Source organism: Crinia signifera, chromosome 3 (genome assembly GCF_055691185.1).
Source record: "Crinia signifera chromosome 3, ASM5569118v1, whole genome shotgun sequence".
NCBI classification, from domain to species: domain Eukaryota; kingdom Metazoa; phylum Chordata; class Amphibia; order Anura; family Myobatrachidae; genus Crinia; species Crinia signifera.
In genome coordinates, this window is record NC_139219.1 from 31008310 (window position 1) to 31026871 (window position 18562).

Consider the following 18562-nt stretch of genomic DNA (forward strand, 5'->3'; position numbering starts at 1 on the left):
AAGTCAATGGCATCGCACCCTATAAAATCGCATGCGATCTTGCGGTGCGATCGCATGCAATGCGATCGCACCTGCAGCCAGAGTTAAGTGAATAAATTACATAGGAAAATCACATTACATGCGATCGCATCGCACACAAAAATTGCATGCGATGCGATGCAATTTTCTTACGCAGAATCGCCCGCTAAGCAATGCTATTACATAAATACCGATTTTGCTTCTTTAAACAAAATCGAATCGAAATCATAAGCTGCTTTGCCGGCATTGATGCGGGAGCGGGCGCAGCAGTGCTCACCGCTCATCGCCGGGGCATACACACTGGGCGGCTTAGAGCTGAAAGCCGCTCAAACATGCTGTTTTGGGCAACTTTAAGCTCAAAGTCGCCCAGAGTGTAGGGGCCTTTAGTAAACGTATCCCTGTGTTAAGGTGCGTACACACTGCTGCAATAAGTCATGAAATCGCTGGCAAAATGGTCGCTCAGTGACCATATTGCCAGTAATTTCATGTGCAGCCAGCGATAAATGGCTGAAAGCGCGCTCCCGCGGCCAGCCCTTCATGGTCGCTGGTCGCAGGAGCTTGCTCCTCCGATTCTCCCCCAAAATTGCTGGTCGCCGGTGCACAAAGCACTGTGCACCAGCGACAAGCGACACCTACTAGTACAGCGCCGGCCGTTTCACCGCCCACCCGCCGTGTCACCGCCCACCCGCCGTGTCACGGAGCCAGCCCCTGCTTCTACAGTACCTCCGTTTCTCTGCCCGCGCTGACAGCAGCATCTCCCCCCATCAGCACGCTAGTCCTGCACAGCCGCACTATCCAGTAAGTGCATAGGCTGTAGTAGAGGGTATTGGTGTTGGGCAGCATGATTATGTTCATGCTGCCCATCGATGGTGATTTGCACCATCGGTGGGCAGCATGAGCATTACCATGCTGCCCCACACCAATAGTATGTGACATAAAAAAAAAAATTAAGGGCCATTGGTGTCCGGCAGCATGATTATGTTCATGCTGCCCATCGATGGTGATTTGCACCATCGGTGGGCAGCATGAGCATTACCATGCTGCCCCACACCAATAGTATGTGACATCCCAAAAAATAAAGGGGGCATTGGTGTACGGCAGCATGATTATGTTCAAGCTGCCCATCGATGGTGATTTGCAACATCGGTGGGCAGCATGAGCATTACCATGCTGCCCCACACCAATAGTACGTGACATCAAATAAAATGAAGGGGCATTGGTGTACGGCAGCATGATTATGTTCATGCTGCCCATCGATGGTGATTTGCACCATCGGTGGGCAGCATGAGCATTACCATGCTGCCCCACACCAATAGTACGTGACATAAAAAAAAATGAAGGGCCATTGGTGTCCGGCAGCATGATTATGTTCATGCTGCCCATCGATGGTGATTTGCACCATCGGTGGGCAGCATGAGCATTACCATGCTGCCCCACACCAATAGTATGTGAACTCATTTTAAATGAAGGGGGCATTGGTGTCGGGGGGGCAGGGGCCGCACGGCCGTCTTGTGCCCCCACACCCCTGGCAGGAGCGGGGCAGATTATCCTGCCCCTACAAAGATGACCCCTGCTACATCTGTATATACACCATATACACTTTTATTCCCTTCCAGAAGGACTTCCCACAACCCATGTCAATCATAAATGAATTTAAATAGAGGGTAAAAAAAATCTAGTCAAAATTGCTAGCAATTTTCAGGGAAAATTGCTGGTCCCTCTGAAAAACTGGAAACTGAGCAATATATTGCTGAGAAATATATTGCGGAGATATATTGATAGTACACTGAGCAATATATTACTCAGCAATATATCTCCCCCGTGTGTACACACCAATAGTAAGAAATTCAGGAAGTAATCTGGAAAAGCCATCTCCTGAACTTATCTTGTTCCTTGTTACTTTGTTGCAGACAGTTTCCTGCAGAAGGGGAATGTGCCTGTGGCAGCTCTCTGTGTAGATGCGGCTAAGCTCCAGTGCTGGAGGTAACCCATCTGCCCCCAGGGTCATGCTGCTGGAGTAAACAGATGCCATGTTACCACTTTCACACCAGAGCTGCTTACCCCAGAATGTGGGCATAAAGGAACCTCCTTCCCCTGTGTCCCAGCTATTTCCTGAGTCTGACACTCCTGAGTAACAGCCTGCAGGTCAGTAATGCTCAGGCTGAGGGGGGTGAGGGGGGCTGGCAGCAGGGGAGGAGCACATACTGTAGCCTGGAAGTCGCCTTACACACACATATTGTGCAAGACATGAGGGAAGTGTGCGACACAGAGCCAGCCTGGACGCAGAGCTCTGCAGCCAAGGTGCCAGCTGTAGGTAGGTACAATGTCTATGTATGTGGTACAGGCAGGAGGTATGTCTGGGTATGGCTGACACCCCCCCCCCCCCCCCTTCACTATATTGCTGCTGTAGGAAGTGTGAGGTTCCTGCTGGGAACACAACACTGGTAGTATCAGTGCAGGCTGATAGTGAGGTGAACGCAGCAATACATCCACAGTGCTACCGTGCCGCAGTGACCAGTCCACTCTCTGTCATTAGAATACAGCTTATAAAGCATTTGCTTTGAGGTCTGTATGAGAGCCGCCATTCCCGTGGTTACCTGTAGTTTTGTAAAGTTTAACAAAAGAGTTGTAGACACCGACTTGGGTCCTTGTTCATTACAATATTGAGAAAAATATTACTAATGTAAAATGCTAAATATTCATGCAAATTTAACAAGAGGCGCTTGTCCCTATAGATTGTAAGCTTGCAGCAGGGCCCTCCTACCTCCAAGTCTGTCTGTTGTTACCCAGTTTGCGCAACGGAATCTGCTGTGCTATATCATAAACTGTAAATAAATAAATTGTGGGGACACGAGTTCCTATAAGGGTCCTTATTTGTGAATCATTAGTCCATGGGCTACCGGGGTCATGGGTCCTGATTCTGGTTCACTCTCTTTAATGAATGAAACCATGTGCACTGCAGGTGGGTCAGATGTAACATGTGCAGAAAGAGGTAGATTTGGGTGGGTTTTTTACTTCAAAATGATATCTATATTGCAGTGTAAAAATAAAACACAGTCAGTATTTTATTTGCACAGAAACAAAATATCTCCCACAAATGTAACTCTCGCTTCACATGTTACATCTGCCCCCCTGCAGTGCAGCATGATTTTGTCCATTAGAGAGAGAATTAACTTTTGCAAGTGAACCAGAATCAGGCTCTTGCTGTGTGTGTTGTCTAATTTACCAAGCTCGGAAATGCAAACTGTCGCAGTAACCATGGAAACCTATGCTTATGGTTATACCGTCCCATTAAATGTATAGGAACGATGTACACCACCTCTGTGTATATTGGTAACTCATGCACTATATATATATGACCAGCGCTGTGCTCTAACACACAAAACTGGCGAAATTGGTGCAGTTATGTAACTAGAGCAGGGTACACACCGGGAGTTTCCCAGCACCGCCGATATTGATAAATATATCGGCGGTGCCGTGGGAGAACCGCACAGCGCAAACACATAGAACGATGTACACCACCTCTGTGTATATTGGGAACTCATGCACTATCTATAAGACCAGCGCTGTGCGCTAACACACAAAACTGGCGGAATAAGTGCAGTTATGTAACTAGAGCAGGGTACACACCGGGCGATTCCCATCACCGGCGATATTGAGAACCGCACAGTGCAAACACATAGAACGATATTGTTAACAATATCGATCAGTGACATCTTCCGCCCCCGCTCCGTACATGCAGTCACTAGCGATACTGTCAGATTGAGCTGCATGTACAGATAACGGGGAGGGTCATTGATGATGTATGGGAGTGCTCATTGCTAACGATATTGTCACGCCTGGGGGTCTGAGACAGACTGAGGAGGATAGGGTTACCACCTCATCCCTTTAATTCTGGACACATATTAATTACACAGGTTCTGTGGCTGGCTAACTTCAAGATTCCATTTCAACTGTTTTTTTTTTAATTAAAGCGAGGGCTGCATAGGCATGAGGGCATATAAAAGCCTGAGAATTTTGTGATTGGTATGAAAAAAGCTATTTGAAGAGTTTCTCTTACCCATAGAATCCAGGGTTGTTAGGTGTAGCCAATCAGGTGTAGAATGGGTGGTAGCTTATGCAGGGGTATTTAGGGGGTAGTCAGGTGATTCCTCTTCCTCTTGAGTCTGGATTCCCACCCTCCCTCCCTTGCTTTCTTCTTCTACCACCTGACCTTTCGGCCTTCACTCAATTTGGCTTCACAAAAATGTTATTATAATTGGCGGGAGGGCGCTCTCGATCAGCGGTCAAGTTTGAAGTACAGGAGGTCACTGTGCGGTATTGCCACCCTCTGCCAGGACAGCTTGTGAGTCCTGCCCCCGAGGGGGGATGCAGGACACTTTTAGAACTGTCCTCACCATGCCCTAGGAGGGGCGGTAAGACCGTCACAGTGCGGGCTGTGCTTTGAATTCAATGGGGGGCGGTTCATCGCCCTGGTTACAAGTTGGGGCGTTGTAGTCGCCGCCATTGTTAACGTTTGTGACTTAGCTGGTCTCCAAGCGCTCTCCAAGCCATCCCTTTTCAATAGGGTCATACCAACAATAAATACTGTTGACCTTTTTAACTTATGCAGTGGTTGTCCGTGTGGTTATTTCAGGTCATGTGTCCGTGTGATTTATTTCTAGGGGTAATCAATGTTTAAGTTATAAGAAAATGTCAATCGCAATAATTCAATAGGTGCCTTATACAGTCATCAAGATTCCATTTCAACTGTTTTTTTTTATTAGCCACAGAACCTGTGTAATTAATATGTGTTCGGAATTAAAGGGTTGAGGTGGTAACCCTAGGAGGACCTCAGGCGTAGGCTCTGACCGATATATAAATCAGGAAGGCTTGAGCAGACCTTGGTACATGCAAAAGCACCGTAGTGCACGGTGCACCCAGAGGCAGGAAACAGGCAGAGGTAACAGTATAACCAGTTTTATTATGGAAGCTGGAAACAGAAGGTTGTACTTGGCAACTGATGAAATGGTAATGCATGCAATGGGTAAATTGGTAACAGTAATAATGGAGGCAAGGGGACAGTTGCAGTGCAGAGGACTGATGAAATCCATATAAGTCTATGAGCCAATAACCTCAGAGAGACAATACATTACATGGAGTTGCAGATTAGAATGCAGAACGATGATGGAACATTGACAGGATTGCAGAACGATGATGGAACATTGACAGGACTGCGGAACGGGAACGATGATGGAACATTGACAGGACTGTGGAACGATGATGGAACATCGACAGGACTGTGGAACGATGATGGAACATCGACAGGACTGTGGAACGATGATGGAACATCGACAGGACTGTGGAACTATGATGGAACATCATCAGGACTGTGATACGATGATGGAACATCGACAGGACTGTGGAACTATGATGGAACATCGTCAGGACTGTGATACGATGATGGAACATCGACAGGACTGTGGAACTATGATGGAACATCGTCAGGACTGTGATACGATGATGGAACATCGAAATGACTGTGAAACGATGATGGAACATCGACAAGACTGTGGAACGATGATGAAACATTGACTGGAATGCGGAACGATGTTGGAGCTAGGCTGGAGACTGCTGAGGTGAGTAGCCTTTGCTGGACTCAGGAACACAGGAGCTGGAATACCTGGAACTTGAACACACACAGCAGCAGCAGCAAGGACACAACTGAATCACAGGAGACAATTAAAGCCCTAGCAATATGTCTTGGATTTCCCAGCATACATACTGTATACCCACTGATAAGCCTGGATTGGCTGGGCAATTATTGTGGGGTACACACCAGGACGATATGGCCTAAAACGAGCCAATTTAGATACAATCTTGACTGATTGTATGTAAATCGGCCGTGTTTTGGGCCATTTCGCTGCCCTTTTGATGCAATCCCGATCCGATGCGCGGCCCCGCGGGTCGTTAGGTCTTTTCTGAGATCCTACCTGCTGCAGGTAGGATCTCAGAAACGACCATTGTAGTGGGTGCGGGGCGCGATCGGATCGCAATCACATCAGGTGCCTTTTCTGTGCGGGTCGGAGGCGGGCGGCGGCTCTGTCAGCTCGTTAGTGAGTCGTACATTCCTGTGATGACCCGCTCACAAGCAGAATCGTCCTGGTGTGTACCCAGCATTAAGGTGCCCATACACTTCCCGATGCGGCAGTGCATTTTGAGCTTAAATAGCATAGCATCGCATTGCATGCGTTGCGATAAAAAGCAAGCACAAAAAGTATGTGCAGCACATTCTTTTTGTACTGTGCGATGAGATGCCGCGGGAGAGCGCATCCCAAAGCACACATCGCACCACCAGAATCTGCACGTGTATGGGCACCTTCAGACAGGGAACCAGACTACACATGATTGGCAGCAGAACATCCCACACAGAGCTAGAACTACCACAGCTGCTAATTACTGGCAAGCACAGTCTCTCTAGGAAGCAAGATTGCAGTCTCATTGCAGCTGGCGGAAATACACAGCAGTGAAAAGCAGAATGACAGGCCAGATGCACAGGATTCAGGCAGGATTGCGACAACTATTGAGCAAAAAACTGACCGATATTTGTGATATATTGTTAATGATATATCATGCAGTGTGTACCCAGCTTTACCAGAAACAACCCAATCCTATAATCTCCCTATATCCCCCCTCCCCCTCCTTCTGTCCCGGGGTGCAATTTTAGCCTGACTATGACATTGACTACTTGCCGGGAACTGAACCCAGTATTCCAAATGTGGTCTCACCAATTCCTTGTAACATACTTGCCGACTTACTGAAGCCCGGAGAGGAGTGAAAGGGGGCGGGTAGAGGCTTCGTTTTGGGGGCGGGGCACGGGTGATGTAATCAAGCCCCGCCCCCATAACGGGCTGAAACCTCAATTTGCGGGTCCGTGGGTGGGGGGAGGGGCTAAATATGATGTGAAATGCCGCGAATTGCGTAATTTAGCCCCGCCCCCTCCCCGTGGACCCGCGAAAGTCATCGTTTTTAGACCGCGGGGAGAGGGGGAGCCGGGGCTGTAGGGAAATGCGGGAGACTTGCCCCCCTTCCCGGGGGACCGGGAGGGGGACCCGATTTGCGGGACCCTCCCGGCCATTCCGGGAGGGTAGGCAAGTATGCCTTGTAAGGAGGCACTATCACATTCCCCTTTTAATGCATGCCAGTCCCATTGGGAGGTGTTCCTTCCCTCTGGGACGCCTCTACCTAGGCTGCAGAGCAGCAGCCCATAAAAGCTGGGCATATGCGCAGTACGATGACAATACTGAGCATGTGCCGGACCCGGGATCCTGAATATGTCTCTGAGGACTGCTGGAAAAGCAGCCCATAGAGGATGGGGGCCTGCTCATGCGCAGTTCTGAAGAAGCTACTGCGCATGCGCCGGCCCCGTGGTGGGGACCTGGATTGCCATCGGCAGGGACTATGAGCACAGTGCCGGCGGCAGCGGAGGGGGCCCCATGACCTGTAATTAGTAAGAAATGTAGGATGTGACAGTAGCTGAGATCCTGCGTACAGAGAGAACACTATCTATCTATCTATCTCATACTTGCCTACCTGACCCTCTCCATGAGGGAAAAAATGCTCTGCTCCTCTCGTCATGTCTCCTTACAATGTATCACATTTGGGAATGTGCAGGGGGACAGGAGAGACTTCATGCTCCCCACTGCCACAGGACACAGCATTGGGCAAAGTCCCCCCCCCCCCCTAGGGAATGGGGTTTCTGTCCCTCCCCCAAAAGGAGAGAGTGGCCCATTAGGGTCTTATCCAAACCCCACCCAAATAAGGGAAGAGTAAAACATAATAATAAAACAGAGTGGAGAAGGCTTGGAGCCATCTACAGGTCTTAGTTCAATTGCTAATTTTTTATTTTTTATCTGGAGCCCGAGTGGTGCTCCAACACCCAGTGCAGTTACCTAAATCGTGCATAGGAGAAAGAGAACGACCTCGTTACTCCTCTGACCACTCTCAGCCAAAAGGCCAAAGAGGGGAATATAGGGATGGGTGGGTCCCCCTCGCCAAAGCTCAGATAGACTCTCTTCTTTGGTACACGGAAGGGTAGGTAGCGCATAAGGGTCATAAACACAGCACAGAAAAACGTGACCAAAATAACAAAAAACTGAAAATGTGAAAAGTGACAAAGTGAGAGGGGAAAACAAATGAATAAGAATAGAGACGAATAGAGGAGGTGTGAAATATTGTCCTACCCCAGCCAAAAGGTCCAGGGTGAGGATGTGAAGCACTAACCTAAAGGGAGAGTGCGCAGTGCAGGTGCCATACTAGTGCATGGTGCCAACATCCACAAGTGCGGGGTTCAGGCACCCCCGAGTTTCCCCAGTGGCACAGTGCAAGCTCGGACTCCAGACAGACAACCAATCTGCGTCCGACCAAGTGTTTCTCTGCTCCACCTAGGGTGTTTTCCAACCCCTGTCATGGGAATGGATAGTCCACTGGGCTTTTCCATTGACTCCCTTGAGGGCCGAAGCCCCCTCAGAATAGCAATCTATTCAGTCCCATTGTTTCTCACATCCCAGGGTTAACGTACTCAGCCAGACCTTTCCCTGCTCCCAGGAATAAGGGGTCCCATACCCTCCACCCATTGGAGCAGTTACTCAGTCCAGCCTTTCTCTAATCTGCCAGGGGTAAATCCACACCCACTGATAAGAACAGACACTACACTTGATCTTAGCCTTAGCCAAGGTGAGAAGCCATTATTTCAATGGCTGTCTTTTTGATTGAAAAAGCAGGTCTTTATTGTACATAAAGAATCCAAAAAACAGATGATAACATTTATAACATATATACCGTGTACCAGCATAGCCAAAACACAACACACATGCATACAGTATAGTACATATTATAAAATACAGCACAAGATAAACTCCCACTGTAGACCAGGGCTGGGCAATTGCGGCCCTCCAGATGTTGAGGAACTACACATCTCAGCATGCCTTGCATCAGTTTCAGCATGGCCACATAGCAAAACTAATGCAAAGCATCCTGGGATATGTAGTTCCTCAACATCTGGAGGGCCGCAATTGCCCAGCCCTGCTGTAGACTATACTATTCACTATGCATTCAAACATTAACATTACACAACAGTATACAAGGCTATGGGTGTGGAGGGTATGGGGGGGTAAGGGAGGGGGAATCACAAGCCTGAAGCTCTATTGATCAGACAGACACATATAAGGGGAGGGCAATAAATAGAAAGACATCAATAAAACATCAGACATGGGTAGGGATGGACATCGGAAGCCAACCATCAAATGATGGCAGTACTTCCACCATTGAAACTTTCGATGCGATGGTAATTGTAAGGATAAATGTGTAGCCCCTCGACCTGGTGGCCCCTTAGGTACCAGTGAGAATGCTTCCTTAAAACTACACACCAAACACACGGTGGCGAGTTAAGAAAACACTCTGGTTTATTAAGAGTTTAACAGTAGGTTAAAAAGACATGATACATGGGTGTATACAAGTGCATATTACATTCTGATTGGTCTGTTAGGTTGCAGGGCAAATTCAACAGGGGGGGGGGCATACAAAATATCATACACAAAGAAAATGAGTAACAAGGGGGGTTTTTGATTATAGAGGAGTTTAGACATGAACACACTGCATAGCAATTCCAAGAGGGGGAGGGTTGGGAGAAACTTAGATAAGACACGCTCAGGCTTACAGTATGGCCTTGTAGCGTAACCATAGTGAGGGCAGTTTTACGTGCAAATTCTCATATGCTACATGGGTTCTAAATTTAACCCTTCAATCCCCTCTTAGAATCATGAATTTAGATGATATGATTCTTCTTACCAAATTCCTTATTTCTGTGCTTAGCGAGATATTGCTTGTAGCCTTCAGGGGAATTTGCGTGTGCAGGGGCAATGGATTCATACATAAGAGTATTCTCAATACCTTTAGTAGCAAGTTTTCTACAACATGGTATAATGCAAAAAACAACAATACAAATAATAGTAAGAATAATCAATATATAGATTGCTAATTGAACAAGGGCCTGTTCTATACCATTTGGGTGACCATTCTTATTACATCCCTATGTCCATCGTTTGGAGACACAGGGGTTAATGGTGCAAAAGTCTATCTGGTAGGCGGCTACCTCGGTGCTGAAAAAATTGTACCAGAAAATGTATACGCCTGCCTTTTCAGTCATGTCAACTTCAGTTTTTGTGCAAAGGTATCTGGCAAACAAGAATCAATAGAATAATATACGTTATCCATTATCGTCCAGAATTCTAGAATGACCTCATCTGCTGGTGAGTCGTCTTCTCCATCATGTAGGAGGTTAGGGCTGTCTGCCCCCATTAGTACCTCGTCCTGTTGGAGGTCAGGGTTGTCTACCCCCGTTAGCACCCCTTTCTTGATCTGTTCTCTATCCGGGACGTTACTCGGGATTCTCTTTACCCTGGATGCGTGTATCCACACTGGACTCTCTTCTGTAAGGACAGCCGTCCTTGTTACCACTACGATCTCTGTTTCTGGACCATAGGTGAAGTCTCCTGGACCTTTATTCCTGGGGAGAACCTTCACAACGACCTTGTCTCCGACCTGGAAAGGATGTGTTGATTCCTGTGGATTAAAAAGATTTTTACAAATAACACTATGTTCAATTTCACTAAGTCTGGTGATGAGGGACCTAACATACTCTTCTCTAATCTGTTCTAGGTCTCCCTCCTGGACTACTAATGGTTTCTTAGCCCAGGGCGTGGGGAAAGGTCTTCCTATTAAAATTTCAAAGGGTGAATAACCCAGAGTCTGTTGGGGGGGTCATTCTAATTTCTGCTAGGACTATGGGGAGGGTTTGTTTCCATTTATTAAATGTTCCTCCTGTTGCTTTCCTAAGTTTGTCCTTTAAAGTCCTATTCCTTTTCTCCACTATCCCTGAACTTTGAGAATGATAAGGAATGTGAAATTTCCAATCTATTTGAAGTGCTTTCACTAAAGCTTGTGTGACTTTTTTGCTGTAAAGGCAGTGCCTTTGTCGCTATCTATTTGGAGCGGGCATCCCCATCTAGGGATGATTTCTTGTGTTAGTATGCGTGCAACTGTTTTTGCATCTGTGATGTAAAAATCTTTGTTTAAAAGCATAGCTGTGGTGATTTTGCTATAATGTCCTACCCCATGGTAGTGAGCAATGAACAATGGGGCGCTTGATTGTGGTATGCATGGTCTCCCCTCTTTGCAGATCAATCCTGTTATAGGATTTTTCTGCAATATTGGAAATAACCAGTCATCCAAGTCTTTTTGTGATACTGAGTTTTGTAGTTCAGTGATCAGGTTTATCTTTCTACATTTGGCAAGCTCTTGTGAGCGCTATGAGTTCTGCAGCTTGTGCTGATTGATATGGAATGGGTCTCGCTTCTAAAATGTCATTTGGGAGGCGTACCACTGCATAGCCTGCCTGATATGTCGAGTCATTGGGTCTATTACAAGAACCATCCACAAATACATGGTCAGAACCTGGTATTGGTACAGGGGAAATGTCAAGTCTAGGGGAGGTTTCTGACTCTATTGATGCAGAACAGTCATGATCGTCAGGAATGTCATCCTGTGGCCCTTTTAGTCCTAAAAGTGCATTTAGAATGGGTGCGGGGCCTGAGGATGCGTTTGCATACTTAATGGTGAGTGAGGGGCTTCCTAGCAACAGGACCTCATCTCCACTAAGACGCTGGGCTGACATGTTGTGTGTGTAGCCCTTTAAGTAATGCTACAACATTATGTGTGGTATGGAGAACAGTGGGTGAGCCTAGGATGAGTGTGGTTGCCATCTCAGCTACCATTGCACAGGCCGCCAGTGCCCAAAGACAGGCAGGTATACCTTGGACCGACACCGGCATCACTTTGGAAAAGAATGCCACGGGGCGCAGCTTACCTCCATATTTTTGTGTCAGCACACCCGCCATGGTTTTACATTTTGTCCCTTGCATACAAATGAAATGGTTGTACATAGTTTGGGAGGGTCAATGCCGGACTTTTCATCAACATACATTTTTAAGGCTTTCATATGCATTTAACATTTCTTGTGACCATTGTATCTGTTTAGGTTTGTCATTGAGTGTGGCTTGTCTCAAAATGTTATCATAGTAGGAACAGTCAGAAATCCACTGTCTGCAATAATAGTGTTTGGGCGGACCAGACCCAGTACAGACTGAATGCGTTGTGGGCTGACTTTCCTTTCCCCTTTTGTCAAGACAAAACCTAAATAATCAACATTCTTTTTGCACCATTGCATTTTTGCTTTTTGACACTTTGTGCCCACATTCACAGAGCCAGTTTAACAGTGATATACCATCCTCTCGGCATGCCTCCTTTGTTGAACTACAGATAAGCAGATCATCTGCATACTGTAGCAGGACTGAACCATAGGGGGGGTGCCAGGGGGTTAATGTGGCTTGGAGCACGATGCTGTACACAACAGGGGAGTCAATATACTCCTGTGGCAGCCTGCATCATGTTAACTGCTGGCCTCAAAAGAAAATGCAAATAACAGTTGTGTCTGGGTGTCCACAGGTATGCTAAAAAATATATTTTTTTCAAATCAGTTACTGAGAAGTAGGCGGCATCTACAGGGATGGCTGAGATGAGTGAGTGTACATCAGGTGCAATGGGAACAATTAATTGGTTTATTGCTCTGAGGTCCTGTTGACCATGTCTGAGGATTTACAGTGTCTAATTCTGTGTTTGGGTCAGAACTGTCGGTCATTAAACAAGTGTGGTGATGAAACATCAATTCCCTTTCCTGCTTCTGATGGACTAATTGTGATTTCTAGCACAGAGAGAAGATCTCTGCCTAGCAAATTCATTAGGCAGTCAAATATTACAGTAAATTCATGTTTTCCTATGTCATGGCCCTTTAAGGTCAGTCCCTGCCAGTCAATCTGAAATCTGGGGTTGTCTCTAGGTCTGGGTTGGCTGGGCTGCATGGGGTTACTGACCTGTCGGGGTTTGTTTGAAGGGAACGGACAGTCTCTAGCCCAATGGCTATCCCTTTCACAGTTATAGCAGCTTGTCTGCCTGTTGGGTGGGGGTCCCGCAGGAGCCCTCTGAGGTAGTCTGTCTCTAGGAGAACGGAATGGTTTATTCTGTCTCCTAGGATTGTTTTGATTTTGGAAGCGTGTGAACGGGGTATGTGATGGTGTGACAGTGTTTCTTTTAACTTCAAAACAACCTGCTGCTTCTTTTTTTTATACAAATGTTTTTTTAAAATCCTTCACTGTATCAGAGGTTCAAGTTGAAACACTCTGCTTCACAGCGAGGATATATATATATATCGGCAGCAGATTATTAATGAAAGTAGAAACAAGTAAATTATCATTATGCAGAAGCGGCAGACCTGCTTCCTCGGTCCAGCACTTCTTGAATCTGTTCCAGAAATTTGTCACTGTTTCTGACACTTTCTGTTTACAACTTACAGCTATGGGGAGAGATGAGCGTGCTTTAAACACTTCATTCATATGTGCAGCAAGTTGATCCCACATAGCATCTATGCCTTCTTGTGTATTAAGTGGGTAACCTACAGTTGTTTGTGTGACTGAGGGTACACTGATAAGTGGAACTTTTTCCCAGTCTCATTTATTGTAATGGTCAATTATATCATTAACAATGAGTCTCATATCTCCTTGGGTAAAGCTGCGTCCTTTGCATGCTTTCTTTAAATATATTATACATCCTATTGGTGTTATTATTGTTTTGGGACAATTTTTAATTATCCTATCTATCCCGCTAAATTGTCTACTCAAGGGTTAATGAAATAGTAACTTGTGGGGGAGACACGGGCAACATATTCTTTACATGTCTCTCCTGGTAAAAGCGGGGAATATTCTGTTTCTTTACTCTAATATAATCCCATAATATAACAGTATGTCAGTCAATATAGTCACAATAATATCTGTCACAAGTCAAGTCGCAATTGTACTTAAAATTACTTTAAACAAAATGACATTCAGTAGCCAAATCACTTTGCAAATCTACTTAGAATCGCTCTACACAACAAATGACACTCAGTGGCCGTACACTCACCACCCGTTCACTGAGTATCCCTAATACAAAAATATGCAGTACAATTGTATATAAGACAGACAGAACACTTCAGCGTACGTGCACTTACCATCCGTCTACTGAGTGTTTAAACAAATACACAGTTTGCAACATTAACAGACAAACATGTACATACATATATTTAGGCGATCAGATCGAGGAGGCTTTCTCTGTGAACCCCTGGTTCAATTGCGGTATCCCGGATACCTGTTTCGTAATCTCAAGTCCCGGACTTGAATTACCTTTATGTGGACCCCAGGTCCTTGTATCCCTGATACATTTTATGACGTCATAAATTTCCTTACATACAATTACGTAATATTAAGTCCCGGACTTAAATATTACCTTGTCACGTGTTCCCGGAACACGGAGTGAGTTCAGATTCTCAAATTCAGCAGGTGGCCGCGATCCCGTGGAGGGGACGACCGGCTGAATCCCAGACGAAGCCCTCAAATTGTAAGGATAAATGTGTAGCCCCTCGACCTGGTGGCCCCTTAGGTACCAGTGAGAATGCTTCCTTAAAACTACACACCAAACACACGGTGGCGAGTTAAGAAAACACTCTGGTTTATTAAGAGTTTAACAGTAGGTTAAAAAGACATGATACATGGGTGTATACAAGTGCATATTACATTCTGATTGGTCTGTTAGGTTGCAGGGCAAATTCAACAGGGGGGGGGGCATACAAAATATCATACACAAAGAAAATGAGTAACAAGGGGGGTTTTTGATTATAGAGGAGTTTAGACATGAACACACTGCATAGCAATTCCAAGAGGGGGAGGGTTGGGAGAAACTTAGATAAGACACGCTCAGGCTTACAGTATGGCCTTGTAGCGTAACCATAGTGAGGGCAGTTTTACGTGCAAATTCTCATATGCTACATGGGTTCTAAATTTAACCCTTCAGTAATTAACCATCGCATCAAAAGTATTCGATGGTGAAAACTAGTTATATGACTAGCGCATGCGCAAAAGCCTGTATTGCCATTTGTAAGGTGGTAATTGGGTTTGGTGACAGGGCCCAGGCTCTGAGCAACATATTACTTTATCACTGGACATTGTGTGTATAATATACATATATAATATTCACACAATGCCCAATGATAAAGTAGTATATTCATTTTGTACACATTATTAACACTTTAACAGCAAGTAATCAAAATGTAATAAAAATAGATAAATTGTAAACTAACTCGCTTTAGGTTTCACTATTTTTCCAGATAGGAAAATGTCTATTTATTAAGGCAAGTGTAACTACACACACACACAAATAAGGGAGATGATGGTACAGTGGTCATCACATCATTAATATGGTGAGATAAATATTGCAAAGAGCAGGGCCAGCTCTACCATTAGGCAGCTGCCTAGGGTGCCAGGATCTGAGGGGGCACCACTAATAATGCTACACACTAGGCGATTCTAGCTTCCATCGTCAGCTATATGGTCGCTCAGTGACCATATTGCCGGTGATACCTAGCGACCTTCGCCATGTGTGCGCTCCCACCGCAGCCCAGCGACGGTCGCAGGAACTTGCTAGAATCGCTGGTCACCAGTAAAATACTGATAACCAGCAATTCAGTCGCTGAGCGACCAGGTCACGTAATATAAAAAAATAGTTCACTATATATAAAAACAGTTAAGGTGCCCCTACACTGAGGTGATTTGGTCCGATTTTGGCCAATTGCGACCAATCGACCCGTTAAATCGGACCAAATCGCCTCTCCCTGACATGCCGTTGGGTCCCGTGCGCATCGGACCCGACCAGGTGGTCGGACCGGCAGGCCGTCCACCCGTTCCTCCTGGCGGTGAGGTGGGCCGGAAGCAGGGACGCATGCAATCCATCACAACGGATCGCATGCGTCCGTGCCTTGCAGGCTGTCGGGTGTCCGTACACTGCTGCGAGGCGTCACAGCAGTGTATGGGCACCTTTAGCTCGGTCCATTCCCCTGGTACCCCAGGACTGTGTATATTGTTCCTCACTATATTCACAGAAACAGACAATCTCTGACCAACACTTCACTGATGATCATATAGTGGTTGCTGCCTGGTAATACTAATGCAGTATATTAATGAGTGTTGTAAGTGACTGACATTCACAGATATCTGTAGCTAGTTATATTGTGTTCCTATTATTATTATTATTATAGCTTGCCTGAGCAGGTATAACATTCAGTGACGTCACGGTCTCCTCCTCTCTGATCCTCCATAGCTCAGTGTGTCTGTGAAATTTGCTGCTGTTTGAGTGACTGGTGAGGTTTGTGCTCTGATCAGGGTGAGGTTTGTGCTCTGATTGGCTCTCTGAGTCAGTGAGAGCCAATCAGAACTAGCAGTGGGCCCTGTTGCCTAGCAGCTACAGCAACCATAGAGAGGGAGAGGGAGGGAAGCAGAGAGAAAGTCAGACAGCCTCCAACGAACCTAGGAAGTTTCCCTGACACAGACACAGCAGCCAGGGGAGGCATATCTTTTGGGAATTACAAAAAATAAGCCACCATCGGTACACCATCGAATGATTAGCATTCGATGGTGACAAACATCGGAAGGTCACCATTAAATGGCAAAAACACTAACATCGAAAGAAAACCATCGATGTTTCCGAAACATCGACCATCGATGTCCATCCCTAGACATGGGCGTGTGGCCAGAGTGGAGTTTCCTGGTCTCATCCAGGTCATCCTTCACATCCCAGTCGCACCGCTGGAGGTCCACCAGGGACTGGAGCTCACGCTGCAGTTTTATGAGGTTCCTTCTATGGTCGCATGCCTGGATATGCCCTGTGACCTGAAAGAAACTGCGGATGTTCGATTTGGCATATTTCCACCAGTCAGCCATAGAGTCAAAATAACATTTGTCAAAGTGGAAGGAAAAAATGAAAGCGAGAAAGGTTGTCAATGATGTGGTGCACCTATTGGGTCTCTTAAAATGTAACCTTTATTGGAATAATTTGAAAAGTTGCGAAATATAAAACACACAAAAAGAAGAATGAGTGAAAAAAGTAGGAATGAAGGGGAAAATTTAATAGTAGGAGAGATTCAGGAAGTGAGAGATTTGGTAAGAAATCTCCATTTTTTTTTTTAAAGCGGCAATCATTTACACTGCAAAACCTGTTTGATTTTGCAGTGTAAATGATTGCCGCTTTAAAAAAAATGGAGATTTCTTACCAAATCTCGCACTTTCTGAATCTCTCACCCTGTTAAATTTCACCCATAGTGTGTTAAAATAAGGTGGCTTGCTTGCACAAAATTGCAAGTGAAAACAAACCATTTAAATACTTTCTGAATAGTTATACTCACAGTTCCGTTGCTCGGGGCTGCTCCATGGTGTCTATCCGCATTCAAGGGGGCTTGACCGGACTTACGCCCAGATACCCTTGTGTGTTGTTTTGTCGCCTAGCAATTGCTTCTTCTCATATCATTTACCGATGGCGCCGGGCCGCTCTGTGCAAGGGGACTGCTTCTGTTGACATTGATGTGAACAAACGTGAAAAACATTCTAAAATGTATATTGTACACAGTGGGGGAAATTTACTCAGATGTGTATTCTACTTCACATGAGATGTTGCTATTGGCAACCAATCAGATCCTGTCTACTATCTTCTAATGTGCTACATAAATAAGAAGTAGATTCTGATTGGTTACCCATAGCAACATCACATGTGAAGTAAAATACACATCTTAGTAAATTTCCCCCATAGTATTTTAAGATGCTGAAACAAGTATACAGCAATATATGACAGAAAAAGTTATAAAAATCTTGCAATCTGGGACCTGGACATCTATTATATTATGTTAATAGGAAATGACAATTAATTAATCAATTAAAGAATCCTCGTTGGGCAGTTTTACTTTGGGACATGCTCTAAGAGGATTCCAGGGAGCATTAACCATACCTAATGACTACATTACATGACTAGATTATTATTATGTATATACCGACCTCCATTTTTGTAAGCTTTGTATATAAAAAAATACACTATTGATGTGAAGACATATTTTTATCTTTGTCCTATATCTGTGTCACGTTGGGGTTAGCCACTAGGATATCCTTTACTAATACACACTCCATATCCCCACTGCACAACAGAGATGCTTGCATCCAATAAAGGGGGCGTGCTCTAAAATAAAGGGGTGTGGCATCCCCAGGGATGCTGGGTTGCCCCCAGAGTCCAGTTGCTTTGGGCTCCTCCTCTGTGATAGGAGCCAAGTGGTGCAGGAGAACGTCTAATGCAGAACCCAGCTCCCAGTCACAGCAGAGGAGCAACACAGAGGTGCGTCCCACAGCTGTAGTGACAACACTGGGAATAACAAACCATCCACTGCCTTATTGCAGCTGACTGGAAGATACTGAAGCACTGTGGTTTGCTGTGAGGCCCCCATTAAAACAAAGGCGGCATCTCGACGCTTCATTTCGAGGAATAAGTGAAAAGAAAAAAGTTTGGTACCGTGTTAGCCAGTTGATAAGAAAAGTTTTATTGT

At 45.6% G+C, this 18562-nt stretch overlaps 2 protein-coding genes across 5 annotated transcripts in view; one reads left to right on the top strand and one right to left on the bottom strand.

The window, feature by feature from the left end:
- Positions 1-2025: 2025 nt before the first annotated feature.
- Positions 2026-18562, top strand: part of LOC146063315 (toll-like receptor 5) — a 32641-nt gene continuing 16104 nt past the window's right edge. The window contains exon 1 of one of the 3 annotated variants that reach the window (XM_083175587.1): positions 2026-2163. The gene's annotated coding sequence lies outside the window, so the exon portion shown is untranslated. Of the gene's footprint in view, positions 2164-2236; positions 2333-18562 lie in introns of those variants that run through there. The other 2 variants (XM_083175586.1, XM_083175588.1) reach the window with 2 other exon arrangements.
- LOC146063316 (uncharacterized) overlaps positions 9023-18562 on the bottom strand; it is a 42567-nt gene continuing 33027 nt past the window's right edge. Inside the window, exons 4-6 of one of the 2 annotated variants that reach the window (XR_014471569.1) lie at positions 17381-17543; positions 14434-16868; positions 9023-10620 (exon numbers count right to left, since the gene is read on the bottom strand). Coding sequence is in view for 1 of the 2 variants with exons in the window: in XM_083175589.1 (XP_083031715.1) it covers positions 10201-10620; positions 16659-16919 (681 nt within the window). In the remaining variant the exon portion in view is untranslated. Of the gene's footprint in view, positions 10621-14433; positions 17022-17380; positions 17544-18562 lie in introns of those variants that run through there. The other variant, XM_083175589.1, reaches the window with a different exon arrangement.